This window comes from Gouania willdenowi, chromosome 9 (assembly GCF_900634775.1).
Source record: "Gouania willdenowi chromosome 9, fGouWil2.1, whole genome shotgun sequence".
Taxonomy (NCBI): domain Eukaryota; kingdom Metazoa; phylum Chordata; class Actinopteri; order Blenniiformes; family Gobiesocidae; genus Gouania; species Gouania willdenowi.
In genome coordinates, this window is record NC_041052.1 from 33,305,101 (window position 1) to 33,325,084 (window position 19,984).

General features: G+C 43.3%; 1 protein-coding gene across 2 annotated transcripts in view; it reads left to right on the forward strand.

Annotated features, from left to right (window-relative positions):
- Positions 1-17,881, forward strand: part of fancg (FA complementation group G) — a 39,474-nt gene extending 21,593 nt beyond the window's left edge. For both annotated transcript variants that reach the window (XM_028457746.1, XM_028457747.1), the window contains exons 8-14: positions 5,761-5,921; positions 7,770-7,842; positions 9,206-9,498; positions 9,578-9,618; positions 11,237-11,410; positions 14,962-15,076; positions 17,686-17,881. In XM_028457746.1, coding sequence (XP_028313547.1) covers positions 5,761-5,921; positions 7,770-7,842; positions 9,206-9,498; positions 9,578-9,618; positions 11,237-11,410; positions 14,962-15,076; positions 17,686-17,788 — 960 coding nt within the window. In that variant the 3' untranslated portion in view covers positions 17,789-17,881. The remainder of the gene's footprint in view (positions 1-5,760; positions 5,922-7,769; positions 7,843-9,205; positions 9,499-9,577; positions 9,619-11,236; positions 11,411-14,961; positions 15,077-17,685) is intronic.
- The last annotated feature ends 2,103 nt before the right edge of the window (positions 17,882-19,984 follow it).

The following is a 19,984-nucleotide window of genomic DNA, read 5'->3' on the forward strand; positions in this document are numbered from 1 at the left end:
TCAAAAATATACAGAGCGCTTTCGAACACTAACTGTAATTACTTACCAATCGCGAAGTGGGAGGCCGAACTCTCAATCACCCCGAGCACTGATTTCTGGGCAGAAATTTGTTGTAATACTTTTAAGATGACAAAAAACACAAACCTTCAGCTAATTCAATACAAGGTCCTCCACAGATCCCACATTACCCAACAGAAAATGCATAAAATGGGCTTCTCAGCAACAGACATCTGCTCTCAGTGCACCCAGAATACAGCGGATTCCTATTTACATGCCTTATGGCTTTGCTCCCCAGTTCAACACTTTTGGATTCTAATCACTGAAAAACTGTCCTCCATTTTGGACTACAGAATTCCTTTATCTCCAAATCTTTGTTTGATTGGAGACCTGACAATGCTTCAACCTCCAGCAAACCAATCACAATCAATCCTTGCGGCACTAGCCATAGCAAAAAAAACAATATTACTAAATTGGAAAGACAAAAAATCCTTAAACATAAACCAATGGCAAAATCTCCTCACAGAATTTATTTCCATGGAAAAGATGTCTGCTCTCAGAAAACAAAAAAAAATAACGTGCTTTGAGGAGCGTTGGACTCCTTTTTTAATTGCATTAAATCTAAATTTTTAAAAGCCTGATGATCTAGCCTGCAAGCGACTGCCAGCACCACTCTTTACTAACGCACTAGCCCAACTGTAGGCCGGGGCCGCCTTGGGCCTCTGGGGTGGTCTTGGTCAGGATGGCTGGGGTGGGTTGCCGGGGTGCCTTGTTGCCTCAGCGCGGGTGTGCATTCCTTCTGGGTGTTCACGGGGTCCCGGGGCTGTTTGATTTGGCGCCGTTGCCCCTTGCATGCGCATCTGGTTGGTCTCTGGGGCTGGGGCCCTGCGTGCTCCCCTGCCGCTCCTTCCCCTTGCTCCCTGTCCCCCTGTCTCGTCCTCCCCCCCTCCTCCTCCTTTGCTCTTGCGCCCGCCATCCTGTGGGGTTGGGTTTGGGGGGCTCCCGTTGGCCTGGGGCGCTGGTGGGGGGGCTGTGGCTCCCGCCTGGGGGACGGGCGGTGCCGTGCCGGGTGGGTTGGCTGGGGGGTGGTCTCGTTGGGGGGCCTGGGGTGGTGGGGTCCTTGGCTCCGGTCCGGGGGGATCCGGGGTGGGGGTAGCTTTGGGGGTGGCTGCTGCCCGGGGTCGGCGATTGCCTCCTGGGTTGCTGGGTGGCGGGGTGTGGCTGTGGGTTGCTCCGTCGGCCCTTGCGGGTCCTTGGCTTGGCTCCCTGAGGCGCACCCTTGCTAGGGATGTCGCTTGCGCGACGAGCTAGGCGGGGCCCCCTCGGGGGCTTTTTGTACGACCGCAATGGCCGGGGTGTGGACGTTATGGCTAGGGGGTGGGGTGAGGGGTGCTATGGGGCCTCCCCGGGGGTCGTATTGGGCGGGTGTGCGGGGGCGCGGCGCGTGGTTCCTGGCCCGGTGGATCCGCGTTGGGATTGGCTGGTCTGCTGGCTGGGTGCACCGGGCGCCGTGGGCGCGATTCCGGGGCGGGGGTGCCCCGGGGGCGGATCCTTGGGCTACGTGTCCGGGGAGGTGCTCTCCGGCCATCTGCCCGGGGACCGGCCGCGGCTCGTGGCGGCGCTGCGCAGCCTTGGGCGGGGCGGGGCTGGTGGCCTTGGGCCCGCTGTTGTTTGGGGTGTGCTGGCGTCGGGGGGGTGTCTCGTGCCGGTGCGTGGGTCGTCGGGGATTGCCTCCGTGGGGGGGGGGGGGCTCTATTGGCGCCGTTGGTGTGGGGGGGCGGTTCCGGGCTGGGGGTGCTTCGGTACTCTGGCTTGCCGGTCCGTGGCTGGCGGGATGGCCCTGCTTGGCGGTGGATGGCGTCCTCTCTCGTCGGGGGGGCCGGGGCCGCCTCCCGGTGGAGAGTGTTGTATCGTGGCGCCGGGTGGGCCTGTGCTGGCCCTGGTGCGGGCATGGGCCTCCCCCCTGCTCGGCCGCTCCCCTTGGTGGCGGGGTGGCGTTGCTCCGGGCCGGCGGGCGGCGGGGGTCGCCCCCTGGGGTGCCGGGGGATGTTGTTGGTGCCTGGCTGTGCCCGGGGGTAGGGGGTGTCGCCGTGCTCCGCGGGGCCGGCGCGGTCTGGGGGGTGCCGTGGGGGGGGGTCTCCGGCTGTGCTGTTCCGGGGCCCGCAGTGCCACTTGCCCGTCTGCGCCATCTACCCTCTCGCGTGGCCCGCCACGCGGACGGGCCCGGCTCACACTGGACAGGCCTCCTACATGTTCACTTCACCCCACTCCCAGCTGGTCTGGCTCACTCACAAAATGCACCACACACCAATACCCAACCCTTGGGGGGCTGGATGGTGGGGCTGGGGGTGGAGGGGGCCGCCACCTGTGTTACTATGTAGTGGCGTGGGGGCGGCCCTCCCACCTCTAGTTGCCCTACTAATCCCTCCAATTTTAATCGCATCTCAACATGTCACCCCCCGGAGGGTGTATCATCTTTTACACCCTCCGGCCTATTACACCACATACACATAAATCCACAGAGGCTGGAGGGGGAGCACCGCTCCCCTCCATCCCCCTTCTTTTAATTACACCCCATACATTCACCAAACACACACATTCACACAGGGGATCGGGAAGTGCCTCTCCATTGGGGAATGGAGAGGCACCATAAGAGGGTGGTGGGTTGGTACACATATTTGGGCCTCTCCGGTGGGGGCCTGGCCCCTCTGTTGGTGGCTGGGCCACTGCATAGAGCAAAAGCACATCAAGATGGTGCGGTCGGGCGTGGCGGTGGGTCTCGGGGGGGCTTTGCCGGGGTCTCTCCTTGCGGGGTCTTTCCGGGCTGTGTCGGCCGGGTGGGGCGCGGGGGTGCCTCTCCCCCTTGGGTGTGGCTTGGTGCTTGCTTTGTCTCCTGGTGGCCTTGGGGGCGGGCCCCGCGGTGTGCGGGCCCGGGGCGGCCTGCCTCGCCGGTTTGGGGGGTGGGTGTGCTGGGGGGGTGCTGGTGTCCTCGCCGGGGTTGGGGCGGGGTTGCTTGGCGCCTCGGGGTGATGCTGTTTACTGGGGGGCGGCGCTAGCTGTTCCGGTGGTGGAGGTTGCTGTCGGCCGCCTGGTGGGTCTATCCTGCCGTTTGCGGACTGGTGGGTGGGTCCGGGGCATCTTTGGCTGGGGGCTGCTGTCCCGCACTTGATGTGTGCCGTTGGGGTGCCTCCGTCCCCGCGGTGGGGATCGCCGGTTGCTCGCGGGCCGGCGGGGGGCGCTGCTCCGTGGCTGGCGCAGTCCGGGGGGCGGCGGGCCCTGGGCTGCTGGCCGTGGGCTGTCCGGGGCTGTGCGGTCCTGCTGGGCCGTGGCCGGGTCCCGGGCGGGGGTGGGGGATGCGTCCCGGGGGGCTTGGCCCGGGGGCTTGCCCTTGGGGGGTCCTGGTCCCGGGGGGTGCTCCTGGGGCCCGGGGTGCTTGGCCTGCTGGCCGGTCCTGGCGGGGGTCTTTCGGGGCGGGTGGCGCGTGCCGCGCCCTTGCGTACCTACTGGTGCGGCCCCTGCTTGGGCAGTGCCCCGTGAGGTAGGGTGTCGGGGGCCGGAATAGGGGGCCACATCCCGGCGGGGCGGTCTGGCTTGGCCCTTGGAGGGGGCCCTGGCTTTAAAAAAAAAAAAAAAGAACTGAAGCTCGTGGCGCGGGCGGCATCAGTGAAGGGTGATCTGGGGCGCCGTGGGGGGCTAGGTTGGGGTGCCTGGGGGCCGACGGGGAGACTCCCAGCGGCCCCCTGGTGCCTTATGCGGCTTGGGGTGTGGTCGTCCTCCCTGGGCGGGCTGCTCCTGGTGCTGCATCCGTTCCGGGTCCTTCTGGCCTGGGGTCGGGCCCCTGCTGGCTCTGGGCTCGCCGGCGGGTGCCCACTGGCTGCCTGTTCGGCGCGGTTCTGGTCGTCTGCTGGGTGTGGGCTTCGGCTCCTCCGCTGGGGCCTCGGGCAGGGAGTTCTCTGGGCCCTCCCCTCGGGGGGTTAGGCGCGGGGGTGGGGTGGGGGGGTGGGGGGGTCGATGGGGTGGGGGGTCTGGGGGTTGGGGGTGGGATCGGTGGCGTGGTGCGCTGGGTCCTTGGCTCCTTGGGGCTTTCTCGGGTGTGTATGGGGGGGCGATGGCTGCCTCTCGGCTTGGGATCTTGGGGGCGTTCGGGGGACTGCTTGGCCGTGGGGTGGTCGCCGGGGGCCCTTAGGCTGCCTGCTCTTGCTGCTGGCCTGACTGCTTCTTCGGGCCCGGGGGCGGCTCTTGGGTTTTGCAGTGGCGGTACTTGGAAATACATTTGTCATGGATGCACTGGCCTTGGGCTGTGGGATAACACTCATACTGGGCTCAACCTTAGACACGTTGTTCCCAAATACCTGTTTTATGGAATTTCCACTCACCTCTTCCTCTGTTCACAGCCACCACCATTATTCCTAAACCACACACTGGTCACCAAACTGGCTTGACAACACAACAATAAACACAATATACACAACCACAATTTCACATCGCATCACTTAAAACTATTCCTCACCCATTCCATATCCTATCTTGTATCCCTCTTCCCTGCTAACTTCCCCACCCCCCTCCAACCCCTCACCTTGGTGTAACACTGCCCTCTCTTTTTTACATCCTCCCTTTAATAAAGTATTTCTTACCCTTCCCTAGGGAGGGCTGGTGACGGTCACAATTATGCAATGAAATAAATAAATTTATTTAATTGCAATAATAAAATATGCATTGCTGTCAAAAGATTGCACTTCTTGTAGTGTTAACCTTCGAAAGCATGTGCAGACAAGGTAAAAAAAAAAAAAAAAAAAAAAAAAATAGAATATGTAGAGTGAGGGGCAGAAAAATGGGTGTAGTCTCATCTGGTGGGATTCAGATCTCTCCATGGATCTAGAATTCCTGTTTCATCCGTAATACTATTTATTTTTCTTATTAATGGTTTTTGCTGCACTATACTGTATCTGTCTTGGTGCTATCTAATTTAGATAATCGTACATTCAACAACTGTTCATAAGAATCCCAGTCACTCCTAGGTGGGGCATATACTGTATATTGGAAATAATTACTGGAAAACCACCAACTCTCCCCTTTACCATTACATATTGGCCCTCCAGGGGAAACTTTTTAACCCATTTTAGCTATTTCCTTTGGCCAATTGTTGTCCCTTTTTAGACTTTAGCTATCTTTTGCCAATATATATCCCTTTTTTCCTATTTTTGTCTAAGTTTTTTTGGACACCTTAATGAAATTTTTGTCCTAGCTTTAATTTTTTTGGCTACTTTTCATCCAAATAAGCTAACTTTTGCCCAATAATTACCACTTGTTTCCTTTTTTCCCTACATTTTGCCTCTTCTTGTTCCACATTTTTGCCCTTTTTCACTATTGATAGCCTCATTTTGCTGTTTTAGCGACCCTTTGACTTTACATACCACCTTGTTCCTCTTTATTTGCCCATTTTTGGCCACTCTTTTCGCTCTTTTCTTGCCATATGTTTGCCACTTTTAGACCATATTTGGCCACCTGTTACCACGTCTGCCTCCACTCGCTTGTCAAAAAAAAAAAGAACGGACCACTTTTGGTCGACGGCCCACTGGGATGATGCTAGATATGCGCAGATGGCCAGTCCACCCCTGTTTATACTGTATTAGACAGTGTATACTCATTGAGCTTGTAGTGTGTAGTATGGAGTTTACTATTTACAACACAGTCAATGTTCAACAGTCTGATGAGCCAGGAAGGTATATCTTTCCCTAATGCCACACCCCTTATCCCTCACAGATTCTAATGCTACCCTCTGCTACACAGTCCATGCTGGCTCACAGCCATCTCCTCCCCCCAGCCTTACTCCTCAGCAGCCAATCAGTGAGCAGCTTGCTCTCTGTCCCATCTGCCTTCAGTGTTCTCCACAGTCTGGCTTTTAAGTGTGTGCTTCATGGAAGGTGAGAAGACACGTGTGCTGCTCCAAACTGAATGATGTTTAAACATTGGTTACTGAGCGATGCTTTTATTTGGGGCTTAAAGTCAATTATATTTGTAATCGCGTAATTGGTATTAAATAAAAATTGTGATGAAATTTTAATCGTAATCGTAATTGAAAAAATATGTTGCTGTTGTAATCATAATTGAATTGTAATCGCGTTTAGATAATTGACTTTGTAATTGGCATTCTATAAAAACTGTCATTTATAATTTAATTAAACACAAACATGTGGAACCATGTTACAGTTCTATGGTTTACACATACGTAGTTAACAATTATTAAAATATGTTTCATATCAAGTTTGCCCACTACCTGTCAGTTCTCTTGAGGATCATGTTATTATTTTACTTTTTATTAAAATTTAGTGATATTCTGACACAAAAAAGGCTCAGATGCCCACAGCAAAAATATTTAAACCAATATTTTCTTGGATAAGGAAACCTAACAAGGTAACCAAGAGATGAAAAACAAATTGGATGATAAATCATATTTTTTGTATTTTTTACAGCTGATTTAAGACATGGGTCAAAACTGACCCATTATCATAAGAAATGCCAAAAGAAAGCTAACACAAGAGGAAGGATACGTTTCATAAGGTTATTTATTAAAGGCTCAGTAATTGCAAGTGAAGTTTAGTAATTGTAATTGACCTTAAGGGGAAAATAATAACTTGTAATTGTAATTAGAATAAATGCTGGTTACCATAATCGGATTTCAGTTGTAAATAAACATGGATAATTGAAGACATCATAGACCTTTCACACAATAAAAATAATAATAATGCGGACTTCCGGTAAAATGTCAACACAGCAGAAAGCCGGGCAATTTAAAATGGATCAGAGTTTACACAACTTCCCACAGGGATTTGCCAACAATTAGCTTTGCCGATGTGGCAAGAGTCTTAATTACAGAAGTTTCAGAGTATGTAGCCATAAATAAGCATTATGTCACCCATTTGCATTGCATAGCTTTTAGAACAGTCCAGCCATGGGTTACATGAAATTGATAACTTGATGAGGAATGTTAATAACAGGTACCTTTAACAAGCAGGAGGGGTAGGCTAGCATTGGGCTTTACAACAACATAGCTAGAAAATAAGGCACAGCAATATGAGGCAAGGAATCCTGTTTACGGCTTTAATTTAGCTGTGGCAAAATATTTACAACATGTTACAGTGATTGAAGAAGACAACACGCCACTGTACCATGAAGGCATAACATTAACGTTAAAGGAGGTGGAATTTCTTACCCGTGGGTGGCGGCGTCGCATAATCATGGTCCAGTTTCAAAGCTTTCTTTGCAATTTCTTTTACCTCGACTCCTACTGACGTTAACCGCTGCCGTTTTTGGCACCGTTCATACACAGACTCCCATTTTCCTTTAGAGGTGTAATTGTTCCAAGGAAAAAGGTTAGGGACGGACTCTGGTTTCAAGCGGCGAACAGTGATCCCCAAGACTTAGTCTTCTGGTGTAAAGTGTCTGCTGCAGACATACAGTAAGTACTTCCCTTTTTAATAGTAAACGTTGGTCCTTCATTCCGCAGAATAGCCTGAACCCATTTTCGTCTAGCTTCACCGTTAACAGGGAAGGAGTGGAACGATAGCTACGGCTGCTTTTGGGCATTACAACAACAGCCCGGTACACTACAAGAACTCTTGCTCGTTGCTTGCGCCATCTGTTTTGTTTACCCGTTGCTCTGACCGCAACAGGAAGTAGGTATCCACAATGATTGTGTATTTAAGGGTACAGTATACGGAAGTTGTTTGAAAGGTCTATTGTAATTGACCCCAACTGTGCTGTTTGTCCAGGGTGTCAGAAGGGGTTGAACATTATCTGGACCTGCTGGCTCTGCTTCACACAGACGATCACCAGGAAGTACAGGTAGAACACAACTTCTTTCAACAGCTCGTTCACAGATGGTGTTACTCACCTGTCTATAGGAGGGTGGCACATAACACAATAAAGCACACGCGTCAAACTCAAGACCCAGGGGCCAAATCCGGCCCTTCAGAGCATCCATTTTGGTCGACACGAGAAAGTACGATAAAAGAGTCAGAGAAAAATAAGTCATTGTGTAAATTACCAACGAATTCAGTTGTAGATATCTCCTAAAATAATTCACAAATTCAATGAAACTCCACAATATTAGCAGGGCTCACATTTTTCCCATGCTTTTATCACATGATGGCAGTCCTTTTTCATCTGAATTTGCTAAAAGAACTACAAAATCCTGCAATTTTCTTCAAAATTTCCCCAAAATCTAAAAAATTTAAATTGAAGATCCTGCAGAAACGCATAATGTATGTGTCACTCATTGTTTTGATGTTATCAGTGCCATAAAGATTTAATAATTTTTTTTCTACGTGTGCCAACTAAATCATAATTATGTCAAATTTCCTAATTTCCATCCTCAAAATCTGTGGCCCATTTAAGATAAACTGCTCCGTATTTGGCCCCTGAACTAAAATAAGTTTGACACCCCTGCAGTAGAGGGTTTGGGATCATTTTTAATTATTTAGTAGTTCAGTGGAAAACAAATGAAGGCCGACAGGTGGTTTCTTCACCGAGGTCAAAAGCAAGAAATAGGGGGACTGGATCTTTTTGCTAGCCAGGGTAAGTTTGATCATGTGGGTGTGTAAACCTCCGATAAATTTGTTGTTTTAGGTACCTTGCTCTGAGTTGCTCAGCTCTGACTCAGCAGTACTGGAAACATGCTCATGAAATGAAAGCATGTGGGCATCAATGACTCGCTTCTTCCTTTCCTCCTCCTTGTTTATCCATGCTGACCTGGCTTTGGCAACATGAACTTTTATCACAAATCTTGCAGTGATGATGTTCCTGTCATAGTGTGATGAAGGTTTCCCTAGAAATTATATAAAGATGCTGTAACATTCAGTTAAATCCAATCAATATCCTCAAAACCCATCCTAAAACCACATTTTAAATGTAATCTAACAGATTATATAATACTGTGTCAGACAACATTGAAGTGTTTTTGTAGTAGTGTTTTGGGTGTAGTTTTGTTTATTTTTGATTGATTTTGTGTATTTTGCTTGTGAATTTGTGCAATTTTGTTGTCCTTTTTTATTTTTGTTGTCTTTTTGTGCATTTTTATGTAAAATTGTGTGTTTTTGGAACAATTCTGTGTTCATTTTGAGGTCCGCACAAAATTAGAGCTGTATGTCTGCTTTATGTCGGAAAACTCCTTTTTCATGGTATTATCTTTTCCTTTTTTGTGTCCCAGACGCATGCTGAGACTCAACCCCTGCCGAGATTACCGGAGCTTTACCTGCAGGCTGGTGCTGCCTTGCTCATGGCGCAGCGGCCTGCAGACTGTGATGCACTTTGCAGTGAAGTGCTCAGCACCACACTGGAGCTGCTGCCAGAGAGAGTGCTGTTAGCAGAGCCCGAGGAGCAGAGTGAGGTCGATGGGAAGAGACTGGCTGCGCTGCTGTGGGCTGCAGCTGCCTACCTGCTCCAGGGCCACTGCCACTCTCACCTGAAGGAGTGGAAACAAGCTGTGACTCATTACACCAGGTCTGTGAGAAGAAGGTTTAGCTGCACCATTGACCCCTGAAGCTCTCAGCAAACATGTGACAATAAGTCTGTGTTTCAGATGCATCAACCTGCTGGTGAAGGTGCGCTTTAAAAAGACAGGTGCATATGCCACTTAAAAATGCAACCCAGTCTCACTCCAAAGCGTAGAATGACTACGCTTGTCCACTGTGCAATACGTAGACATCCTACGCATACGCCTCACAGGGCGTAGAAATTCTACACGTCATTTGCCCAGTGTTTTCTATGGGAACAAGTGGGTCGGAAAATGGATTAATGGGTGGATGGTGTTTTTCTATTTTTATTAGTTTTTCTATTTTTATTCTTTTATACTATTATTCTTTGCTTTATTTATTCTTTAAGGGCTTAACAAGGAACTTGGGGTTGTTATTTTTTCACCTACATCCTGGGTGCCGGACTCCAGTCCTCAAGGGCCGGATTTATGAGACTTTTATATGTGTTCCTGCTTTAACACACCTGGTTGAAACCAATGTGTTGTCATTAAGCTCTGCAGAAGCATGATAACAAGCCATTCAGTTGATTCAGGTGTGTTGGAGCAGGCACACTTCTAAAAGTCTCAGGAATCAGGCCCTCGAGGTCTGGAGTCCGGCACCCCTGATGTACATGATGACAAATAGAAATCCTTGAATATTTTAACAAATATAGGTGATAGAGGGATCAGGTGATAGAAAGGTCGTCTTCTGATCGAGAGGCTGGGTGTTCGATCCCAGTCTATACCTGTTTATGTGTCGAAGTGCAAGACACTGAACCCTAAGTTACTCCCAGTGATCGACTAGCGCCAGGCATGGCAGCTCAGTCCCACTGGTGTGTGAATGGGTGAATGAGCTGATATGTAAAGCGCTTTGAGACTACTTCAGTGTTGGGATAAATCGCTATATAAATCAAGTCTCTTTTTTCCCATTGTAAAATATAGTTAATTTTAAAAAGAAAAAAAATGTTTTTAGTGCCTGTCTAATAAATGTTTTTTTCCTAAATTATTAATCTAAAAATAACCATTGTTTTTAAGTGAAGGCACGTTAGGTTTATAATTAATAACATCTCTTTTTTTTTTTACAGACAAAAAAACTTTATTTACATTGTTACATCATTACAAGTTATCAAACAATCTTTAACTACACTTTGGCCTTAAGGTGTGGAAAAATAATCACATGTAAATTAATATAAATTATAATAAAAAATAAATAATTCACATAATTAGTATGGTTTTAAATACTAAACACGTTCATAATTCCACATCACTTCCGGTGTGTTCTAAGCGTCCTTAGCAACAGGATAAAGCCAGGTGAATGTACATTGAAACAAACAAACTACAGATTGTATCCATAAATCGAATGAATACTTACAATGTTATGGGTACATTTCTCACCAGAAATGTCATCAAAACGAAGCCAAAGCCACAAGCTCTCTTAATATAAAGCAATTTCCAGTGAAAATTGAATGAATGTCCACCATGTTTTTTCTTGCTGAAACCAAGCTGACAGGTGGTCACATGACCTGACGTTATGTATGCCCCATAGAAAACACTGGGCAAATGACGTGTAGAATTTCTACGCCCTGAGAGGCGTATGCGTAGGATGTCTATACATTGCACAGTGGACAAGCGTAGTCATTCTACGCTTTGGAGCGAGACTGAGTTGTAAAATTATCTATTTACACAAACATGAGCTTTTAATAACTTCTTCAGTCATTTTTTTTCTAGGTTTGCAACCACAAATCCAAAGTGTAGATATGGATGTTAAATGGGGGAAAGACATGAATGTCCTGCAGAGAATGAAAGGGCTGTCACTGTGTTGGAGGGGCATCAACTTTGCTCAGACAGCTCAGCTGAAAGAGGCTCTGAGAGATCTTCATCTGGGCCTGCAACTTTTACCAGGTATACACACATAGCAAATAGACAACGCTGTCAACCACACAGAGGTAAAGTAGTCATTAAACCAGGATCAAATGCACTGGAATGTAAGACTGTGCAATTAATCAAAATTCAATTATGATTATTACACTCAGTGATTGCAAAAGTAACATAATCAAGAAAAAAACTTAAAAATTTTTAATATATATATATGTTGGGGGTTTTTTCAATAATACATGTTTTATTTGCTAAATAAAACCAATTTTCCACCATGTACAACATCTACAAAGAATAAAGCTTCGCACACATGAGAAAAATATATTATTTATACTCACTTTGAGTTGTTTACTGCCCTCTCAAAGCTAAAATTAGAGCCACCACAGTCACATGTGTGCCAGAGCCAAACGCTGTACACCGTAGCCATGTGCGCGCCAGAGCCAATCAGTGGAGAGCCCACCTCCATGCCCCACTTCCTGGTTTTGAAGCAGCAGCTGAGAAAGGAGATGGTTCGTGTGTGTGATAACTCTGTGTGTCCATGTAAATGTCCGCATGTTTATGCTTCCGTCCATTCACTCTTTTCATAATATCCATGTCTTTTAATGCTCTCACTAAATAAATAGTCTTGGCTGGAGTCCGGGTGGCCATCCTGAACTATGTCGTCACCAGCACGTCATCGCGGCACATTGAGCATGTGCAGAATGACCGGAATTAACTTAAAGCAGAATTTAGTGTAAATTCTGAATTAGATTTGCATTAGGAATTAAGTGTTTACAAGGTCAGTTTAAAGAGGACTCAACGTTTTTTCTGAATAAAAGAGGAATTAAAGCTCTCATGTAAACGTTGCCAGTGTCTCAAAGTGGTTCTCCAGGAATAACTTCATGCTGGTGCGTTGCTTTTTCCCAATGTGTGTTTTTGCTGTTTCTGAATGGATTTAAATGAAATTTGTTGAGCTGATAGACAATGTCAAAAGGAAGAGCCAGTTTGATTTTGGAGCATAATATGGATGTTTTGCTGGTTCTATAGCACCACCTGCTGGTGACTTTGCACCTCTAAACTTGGTGGAGGTTTGCAATCTCTGGGGCAGATTCACTAAAGGTTTAGGGGTATTAAAACGTGTGCAAATGTCACTCCATGCTAATAAGGGGTACAAACCCCAGGGAATCAGGACTGCGCGTCACAATGCGCCCACAATCCATTTCTCGTGTTACCCTCTGATGAATATGTATAGTAGGCGGATCACACAAGGGGAGCAAAAAAATGGGAGGGGGAAATGCAAATAAATTATTGCAGTGGGAGCATGCAAATCATCAAACCAGGAACTGTTTGTGTTGACTGTTTTATGCGCCGAAAACAGTACGACCCACAGGCAGGTGTAAACTCACACACAGATCATCACTGCACTGAATGTTAACACAAAACACAGCAGACAAAGATGCTACTTTAAGAAAATGATTCAAATAAAACAATAGTCAATATTAACAGCCACTGAATAAGAAAATGCAGAGTAAAGTTTGTGTGAGGGAGAGAAAAAGCTGAACACCTGAAGCCCTGCAGAGGATACTTTGCACTGAGCTCCATGGATGTCGCTCCAGGGAGCTCCTGTGTCTTTCTCTCCATGTTTTGACCGTAAAACTTTGGTGTCGCATTGATGGCAGGAGCGTCAGGAAAGAATCAGCTGACCAGCTGCTTGATTTACACAGCGATGGCACGATGTTCACAAATGAGTGTGCGTGACAAGCGCTGCTCAGGAGCTCAGACCTGAAGGGTAATGCTCAGTAGATCATCTTCAAATGGTGTTGATCGACTGATTGACAGACGCTGTTGCTGCATTCACTCAGATCAATGACATCAACAGATCAATAGGATGGCTTCTGTCCAAATCTCCCTGTTTTCCATGGTCTGATCAGAGCAAAGTTACAGGACTTGGCGGAGCACCCACATTAAATTAGGGGAAAAAATATCATTAGGTTTTTAAGTTGCTTAAAAAAAACATTTTTATTTGTTTATTTTGTTTTCTATATCATTATATGTTTGTACAGCAGACAGAGAAGTCCATCTGCCTCCAATCGAACATTTTCAAATGTCATTTTGTGCAACTGTGAGCTCACCTCTCCACATTGAACATATGCATTTGAATAGGGCAGTCTCAACCACGTCTGTAAGTGCAAATATTAGTGCCACAATGTTCGTGAATTCCTCACAGCAGATGAGGAAACAGCACCACCAAAGAAATTTGGGACGCACCTGGTTTACCACTTTTTATTTCAGATCTTAGTGAATCCACCCCTCTGAGTGCTCTTGTTGTTTTTCGTGCTTTAGTGTTATTTTTTTCTCATTTTATTTATTTTTCTGTTATTTTTGTGTATATTTATAGTTGTCTTATGTGTTTTCTGAGTAAATCTTTTGTCATTTTGTATATTCTCTCATTTTGTGTTTTTGTGTTTGTTTTGCATGTTATTGGTTTAATTATGTGCATTTTTGTAGTCATTTTGTGTATTTGTTTGTTGTATTTATTTGTTGTGTTTTTGTTTTTGTAGTATTTTTATACTTTTTTGTGTAAATTTGTTGTCATCTTTTTGGAGTAAATTTGTGCCTTCTTGCTGTTTTGTGCTCTGGTTTTCTAAGTTATTGTTTTCATTTTGTGTGTTTTTACTTCATTTTTGTATGTTTTTGTTGTCATTTTGTGGGTCTTTATGTCATTTTGTTTGTTTAAGTCACCAAATAAAAATACACAAAATGGCTGAAGAATACACAGATTGACAACAAAATGAAACATACACAAGAGCACGGAGAGCGCAAACCTCCGCCAAGCACAAAATCTGCTCTTTTCCAGATGTTGCCAGTTAACTGGATCAGTTATCCTGATAATGGTACAATGATGGTTCGCACTTTAAAGGCTATGAGAAATGTCTATTTCCATTTATAATGATTCAGGGTAGGTCCAAATGTATGAGGACTCTCTTTTTTTTTTTTTTTTATTTCTTTTTTTATTATTAAAACTGAGATGAAATGCACAATTAGGATGAAACTTGTTTTGGTAATTGAGAAACCAAGTGTCAACCAAGTTCAGTTATGAACTGAAGTGTGATTTTTTTGAAATGTTGCCAATGATGAGAAATATGGACTTTTACAATTTTGAAACTGATCCAGAATCACTTTATTGATCTGGATCCCCTTCAAAATGTAATGGACTCTTTAATGGTCTAAGGTCTATCTTAGGTGAAAATGTTGTAATATTAACATAATCCTGCAGACAAACAAAGAACCAACAAAATAAACGGCAATGAAAATATTCTCTCCTTGGCGGAGGTAATAATTTCAAATACACACAACACTGACAAAATGATTAATAAAATACACTAAGGAAAAAAGCAGACAAAACGACAGAAGAATACACAAAAAATAAAAGAAACAACTCCTAAAACATGACAAAATGACCCTGAAAACAAACAATAACCTTTGTTAGATCCTGTTTTAATACTCCAATTGGCCATTTTCCCTTCTGTGGCCTTAAGATCAAATAATCACATTGTTGTGGCCCCCGCTGTACTAAAAGTTGCCCCTCTCTGCTGTAGAGTGTACGGGAGCAGGGCTGTGGTGTGGTGAGGTGCTGTGGAGGCTGGACAGGAAGCACGAGGCAGCAGCTTTTTGGGAAAAGACCTGGAACAGCATGACTCAAACCTTGGACGAGTAAGACACTTTTAGTTTTCTCCATATAAAATTTGCTTTGTCAACTTGTGCAGAATCAACTGTATTCAATGTTGTCTTGATGCTTAAAAATTATTGCATCAAAACTTGAGCTGTGGATTTTAATAGTCACAAAAAAAGGATTATTATTTATTATTACAAAAACTAGACACTGAACATTTCTGATGCACAGAGGTAAAAGTAACGGATTACAAGTACTCACGGTACTGTAATTAAGTTGCTTTTATGGGTGCTTGTACTTTTGAGTATATTTTTAAATCAGTATTTTTTACTTGTACTTAAGCATGTTTTAAAAGAAGTTAAGTAATTTTTACATTTCTACACCCAACCGTTACTGAGTAAATCATAATTTTTAGTTTGAAAATGATAAACGGACATTGGGAAACTACAAAAAATGAAATAACCAGACAACAATCAAATGCATCACATCATAGCGGACCAATCAGATTAAACGTGATGCACCGGTGCCAAAACAGCATTGTACGGAGGTTAATTTCTCATTTTTAGAGTTCATAAATGTAGCTATACTTTGAGCCTGAGAATATTTTAAATTTTTAATTGAATTCATTGGTGTTATTTTGTTTTAAATAGAATTGTACATTTTGACAAACCTTTTATTTCATACAAATGCCTTTGTGGAAAATAAGTTGCACGATATAGTCTCTTCCTTTTTAAGTTTATTTATGAGATGTTTACTGTATGCAAGGGAACCATGGCAAGATTTATTACCAACAATAACGAGTAATTTTTACTCTGAGTGCTATTTAATTGAGCTACTTTTTACTTGTACTTGAGTATTTTATGTATGACTTGTACTTGAGTATGATATATCAATACTTTTTACACCTCTGCCGATACGATACCGATATAGCAGCCTTGTGTATTGGTCAATACTGATATTGATACGATGCAATACCAGCATGCATCATACATGCTTTTATGACTTATTTTGTAGTGTGGAATGTTAGAAAAGGCTTAAATATGTGATATTACTCTAAGAGACAACAATAGTCAGCAACAGCAGGTATGAGAAAAACTGACCCATTTATTACTGACCAATGTCAATTAACCATAACCAAACATTTAGCCTTAAACAAAGAATATGCTAATTGTATGAAATAAATAAAACCCTCAAAAATTACCTCAATGAAATTTAGATGCAGGCCGATATAACCCGGTACTTGCCATAGGGAATCCTGAAACTATAAAAACAACACAGAAAAATAACAATTCTAAAACTATAAAAATAACATAAATGATAACAATCCTATAAAAACAACAAAAGATTACAATAAAAACAAAAAACTGCTCCTCAGGGATGGGTTAAAATGCAGAGGACAAATTTCATATATGTGTAACAACATATATATGACCAATAAAGGCAAAAAGCGCAATTTAATTAAAAGATAATCCTAAAATGAATAAATAATTAGTTAAAAGCTCATTTAAAAAGGTGGGTCGTGAGCCTGTTCTTAAAAACATGAACGTTCTCTGCAGCCCTGAGGTTCTCCGGCAGACTGTTCTACAGACATCTCACTGTGAGTGTGTGTCCTGACTTTTGGGATTATTAAAAGTAGTTCTGAAAATAAGACGACCCAAGACTCTTAAGATACTTAACAGTAAGAGAACCTCAAAATCAATACTGAAACACACGGGGAGCCAATGCAGCGATTTTAAAATGGGTGTATTTTGTTCCCGCCTCCTGGTCTTCGTCAGGACACGTGCCCCTGAATTCTGAAATAATTGCAAACTTGAAATACTCTTTTTGGGAAGACTAGAAAGCAGGGCATTACAGTAGTCAATTTGACTAGTGATAAAAGCATGGATTAGCGTCTGCGTGTTAGCCTGAGAGAGAATAGGGTGGACTCTGGCTCGTTCTTCAAATGATAAAAACCCTATTTTGTTATATTTTTAATGTGAGGGATAAAAGTGAGCTCAGAGTCTAAAATAACACCCAGGTTTTTTACTTGTGTGGAGGGAATCAATGATGCTGTTAGAAGTTTAGGTAAAAGTTTATCTCTCTGGGCCTCAGGACCGAGAACTAAAACTTTTCGCTCGCCGCCAACACTTCTGGATAAAAAGAGTACTGCGATTCAGTTTTCACAGCATCGATGTGAACCTTGATACCTATGAATCGATTTTAAACTGCCTTACGATTAATCGTTACATCCCTATCCAGAATACATCAGTGACATGTTAGTCAGGTATGAACCCAGCAGGTCTCTCAGATCTATGGACACAGGTCAGATAGTGGAGCCCAGAGCTCACAGTAAACATGGTGATGCTGCTTTTAGTTGTTATGCTGCAAAGAAGTCAAACAAACTGCCAGCAGAGCTGAAGTCAGCATCTAATGTGAACATTTTTAAATCAAAGTCAAAGGCACTTTTTTTCTCTACTGCATATGATTGAGAGAGAGATTTTTGGTCATGTTGTTGATGTCATGTGTTGATGATTTGAATTGATTTTACTGATGATTTTAAATGTTCTTATTGATTTTAAACAATTGAATGTTTCATCATGTAAAGCACATTGAGTTGCCTTGTGTATGAAATGCGCTAAATTTGCCTTGCCTTACTTTGTTTGTCTCGTAGGAATCTTCCACTTTATTTACTGGAACCTCAGTCTGGCCCTTTATTGAAGTCTACAGATCTGCACCACAGACTCCAGGAACTTGGCCTCCCCAAGTCTGATTGAAGACTAAAGAAGAATGCATCATCATTTAACTATGTCAGTTGAAACCCACACCACAACAAACAGGTAGCGAGGGCAGAGCACAGTGTGAGGACGAACAGGAACACTTGGTTTGTGTGAAATTACAATATTAAAGAGATGAGTCTGAACAGGCTTGTGCATACATGAAGTTGCTGAATGGACGATCTGATAAGAATTGCACTCATTGATCTTGTTCAAAAATGTCAAATCAGAATTGAATTCACAATTTTTGAATAAATTGTTGTTAATCATTCATTTCTGTGTCTTTGTTAGTCAGTGAATAACTCATTGAGAAACACTGTTCATTTGCAAACTAGAGACTTGCATCCCAGACTGCATACATGCCATAAATGTTTCTGGTCTGTAGAATAAAACTGAAGAAATGAAACGATCAAATAGGCTTGAAGTGCAGGCTTTCACTTTGATTAAAAATTGTAATATGTAAACCAGGTTCAGAGCATATTCAAGAAAACGTGGAGTCCTTTGAGTATGCCAAGGTTGGCCCAAGTGTCCTCTGTTTTGAAAGTCAAATTATGGTCACCCTATTTACACTACAGGTTCCATTTAACACTGTGTTTTTCAACCTTTGGGTCGTGAACCATGTCGGGTCACCCAGAGTTCAAATGGGGTCACCTGAAATGTCTAATAAAAAATGTACTGATTAAAATTATATTATTATTATTATTATTTTTTAGATTTTATTCTTTTTAAAATTAAAGCACCATCACACAATCTCAAACCACTGTATACTATACTTTCACTTAATCAAATCTACTTAAAAAAAGTCAAAAAATTAAATAATTAATTAGATAATTGTATATATAATTCTTTTTCACATTAAAATACCATTAAAAAATAAATATATTTTTCAAATTAAAATACCATTACTTTCACTTCCTCAAATATGAAGCTAGTTTAAATTTTTTTTAAATAAATACAGTACAAAAATAAATAGTTAATTCAATAATAATATTGTCTGGTTTGGATCTACAACCAAACTAGACAGACACAGACTACAACGGATAATCAGGACTGCAGAAAAGATCATTGGTGTTGATCTGCCCTCCATCCAAGACTTATACCTGTCCAAGGTCAGGAAAGGGGGAGGTAGCATCACTGCAGACCCCTCACACCCTGCACACAACCTGATTAAACTCCTCCCCTCCGGCAGACGCTACAGATCACTGTACGCCAAAACTTCCCGCCATAAAAACAGTTTCTTCCCCCAGGCTGTCACTCTGATCAACACTATACAGTCATAGAGTGTCAGACCTGTTTCTGTTACTGTGAAATAACCTGGAACTAAACATATCAACCCTGGATCAACCTGTCACTGCGAAATGTTCATGGACATAATTTTTTTCATTTAAATGTTCACCTGCACTACTCATCAATGCACTACTGCACTATTATCTTATTATTATTATTATTGTATTTTTTATTTTATTTCATTATTATTATTATTATTATTGTATTTTTTATTTTATTTCATTATTATTATTATTACTATTATTATTATCTTGTTAGTTTTATTTAGTTTGCACATATTAGTCTAACTACTCTTATATTTATGTTTATACTTCTTTTTTTTTTAATTTATTTTTCTTTATTTTATTTATTTTTCTTTATTCTAGTTGATTGTTATTATTTAATGTTATACTACCTGAGAGAGCACAGGTCACCAAAAGAAATTCCTCGTGTGTATTCATTCACCCCTGGCCAATAAAGTTGATTCTGATTCTGATATAAATTACATTATATTCTTCAAATTAAAACACCATCATACAATCTCAAACAACTGTATTCTAGACTTACTTCCTCAAATATGAATCTAGTTTAAAAAAATACAGTAGAAAAATATCTGAGCTGGCACATCTTATCACTATAGCCCTACGTATAACACTATTTTATTTATTTTTTTGTGATCATACCTGTCAAGAATCCCGTTTTGGCTGGGAAACTCCCGTATTTTACCCCTCTTTCCCGCCATCTTCCCGTATTAGTATTTTCCCGTAAATATCCCGTATTTTAATGTAATATTAATTAAATGATGACTTACTAAACTGAACTCCGTCACTAGCCGCGCGAGAACTACCACCTGAAATGGCCTGAGTGACAGTTCTCGCGAGATTAGTGCTGACAGCGGCACCAAACCCGTAAACAACTCAGAAAAGAGAT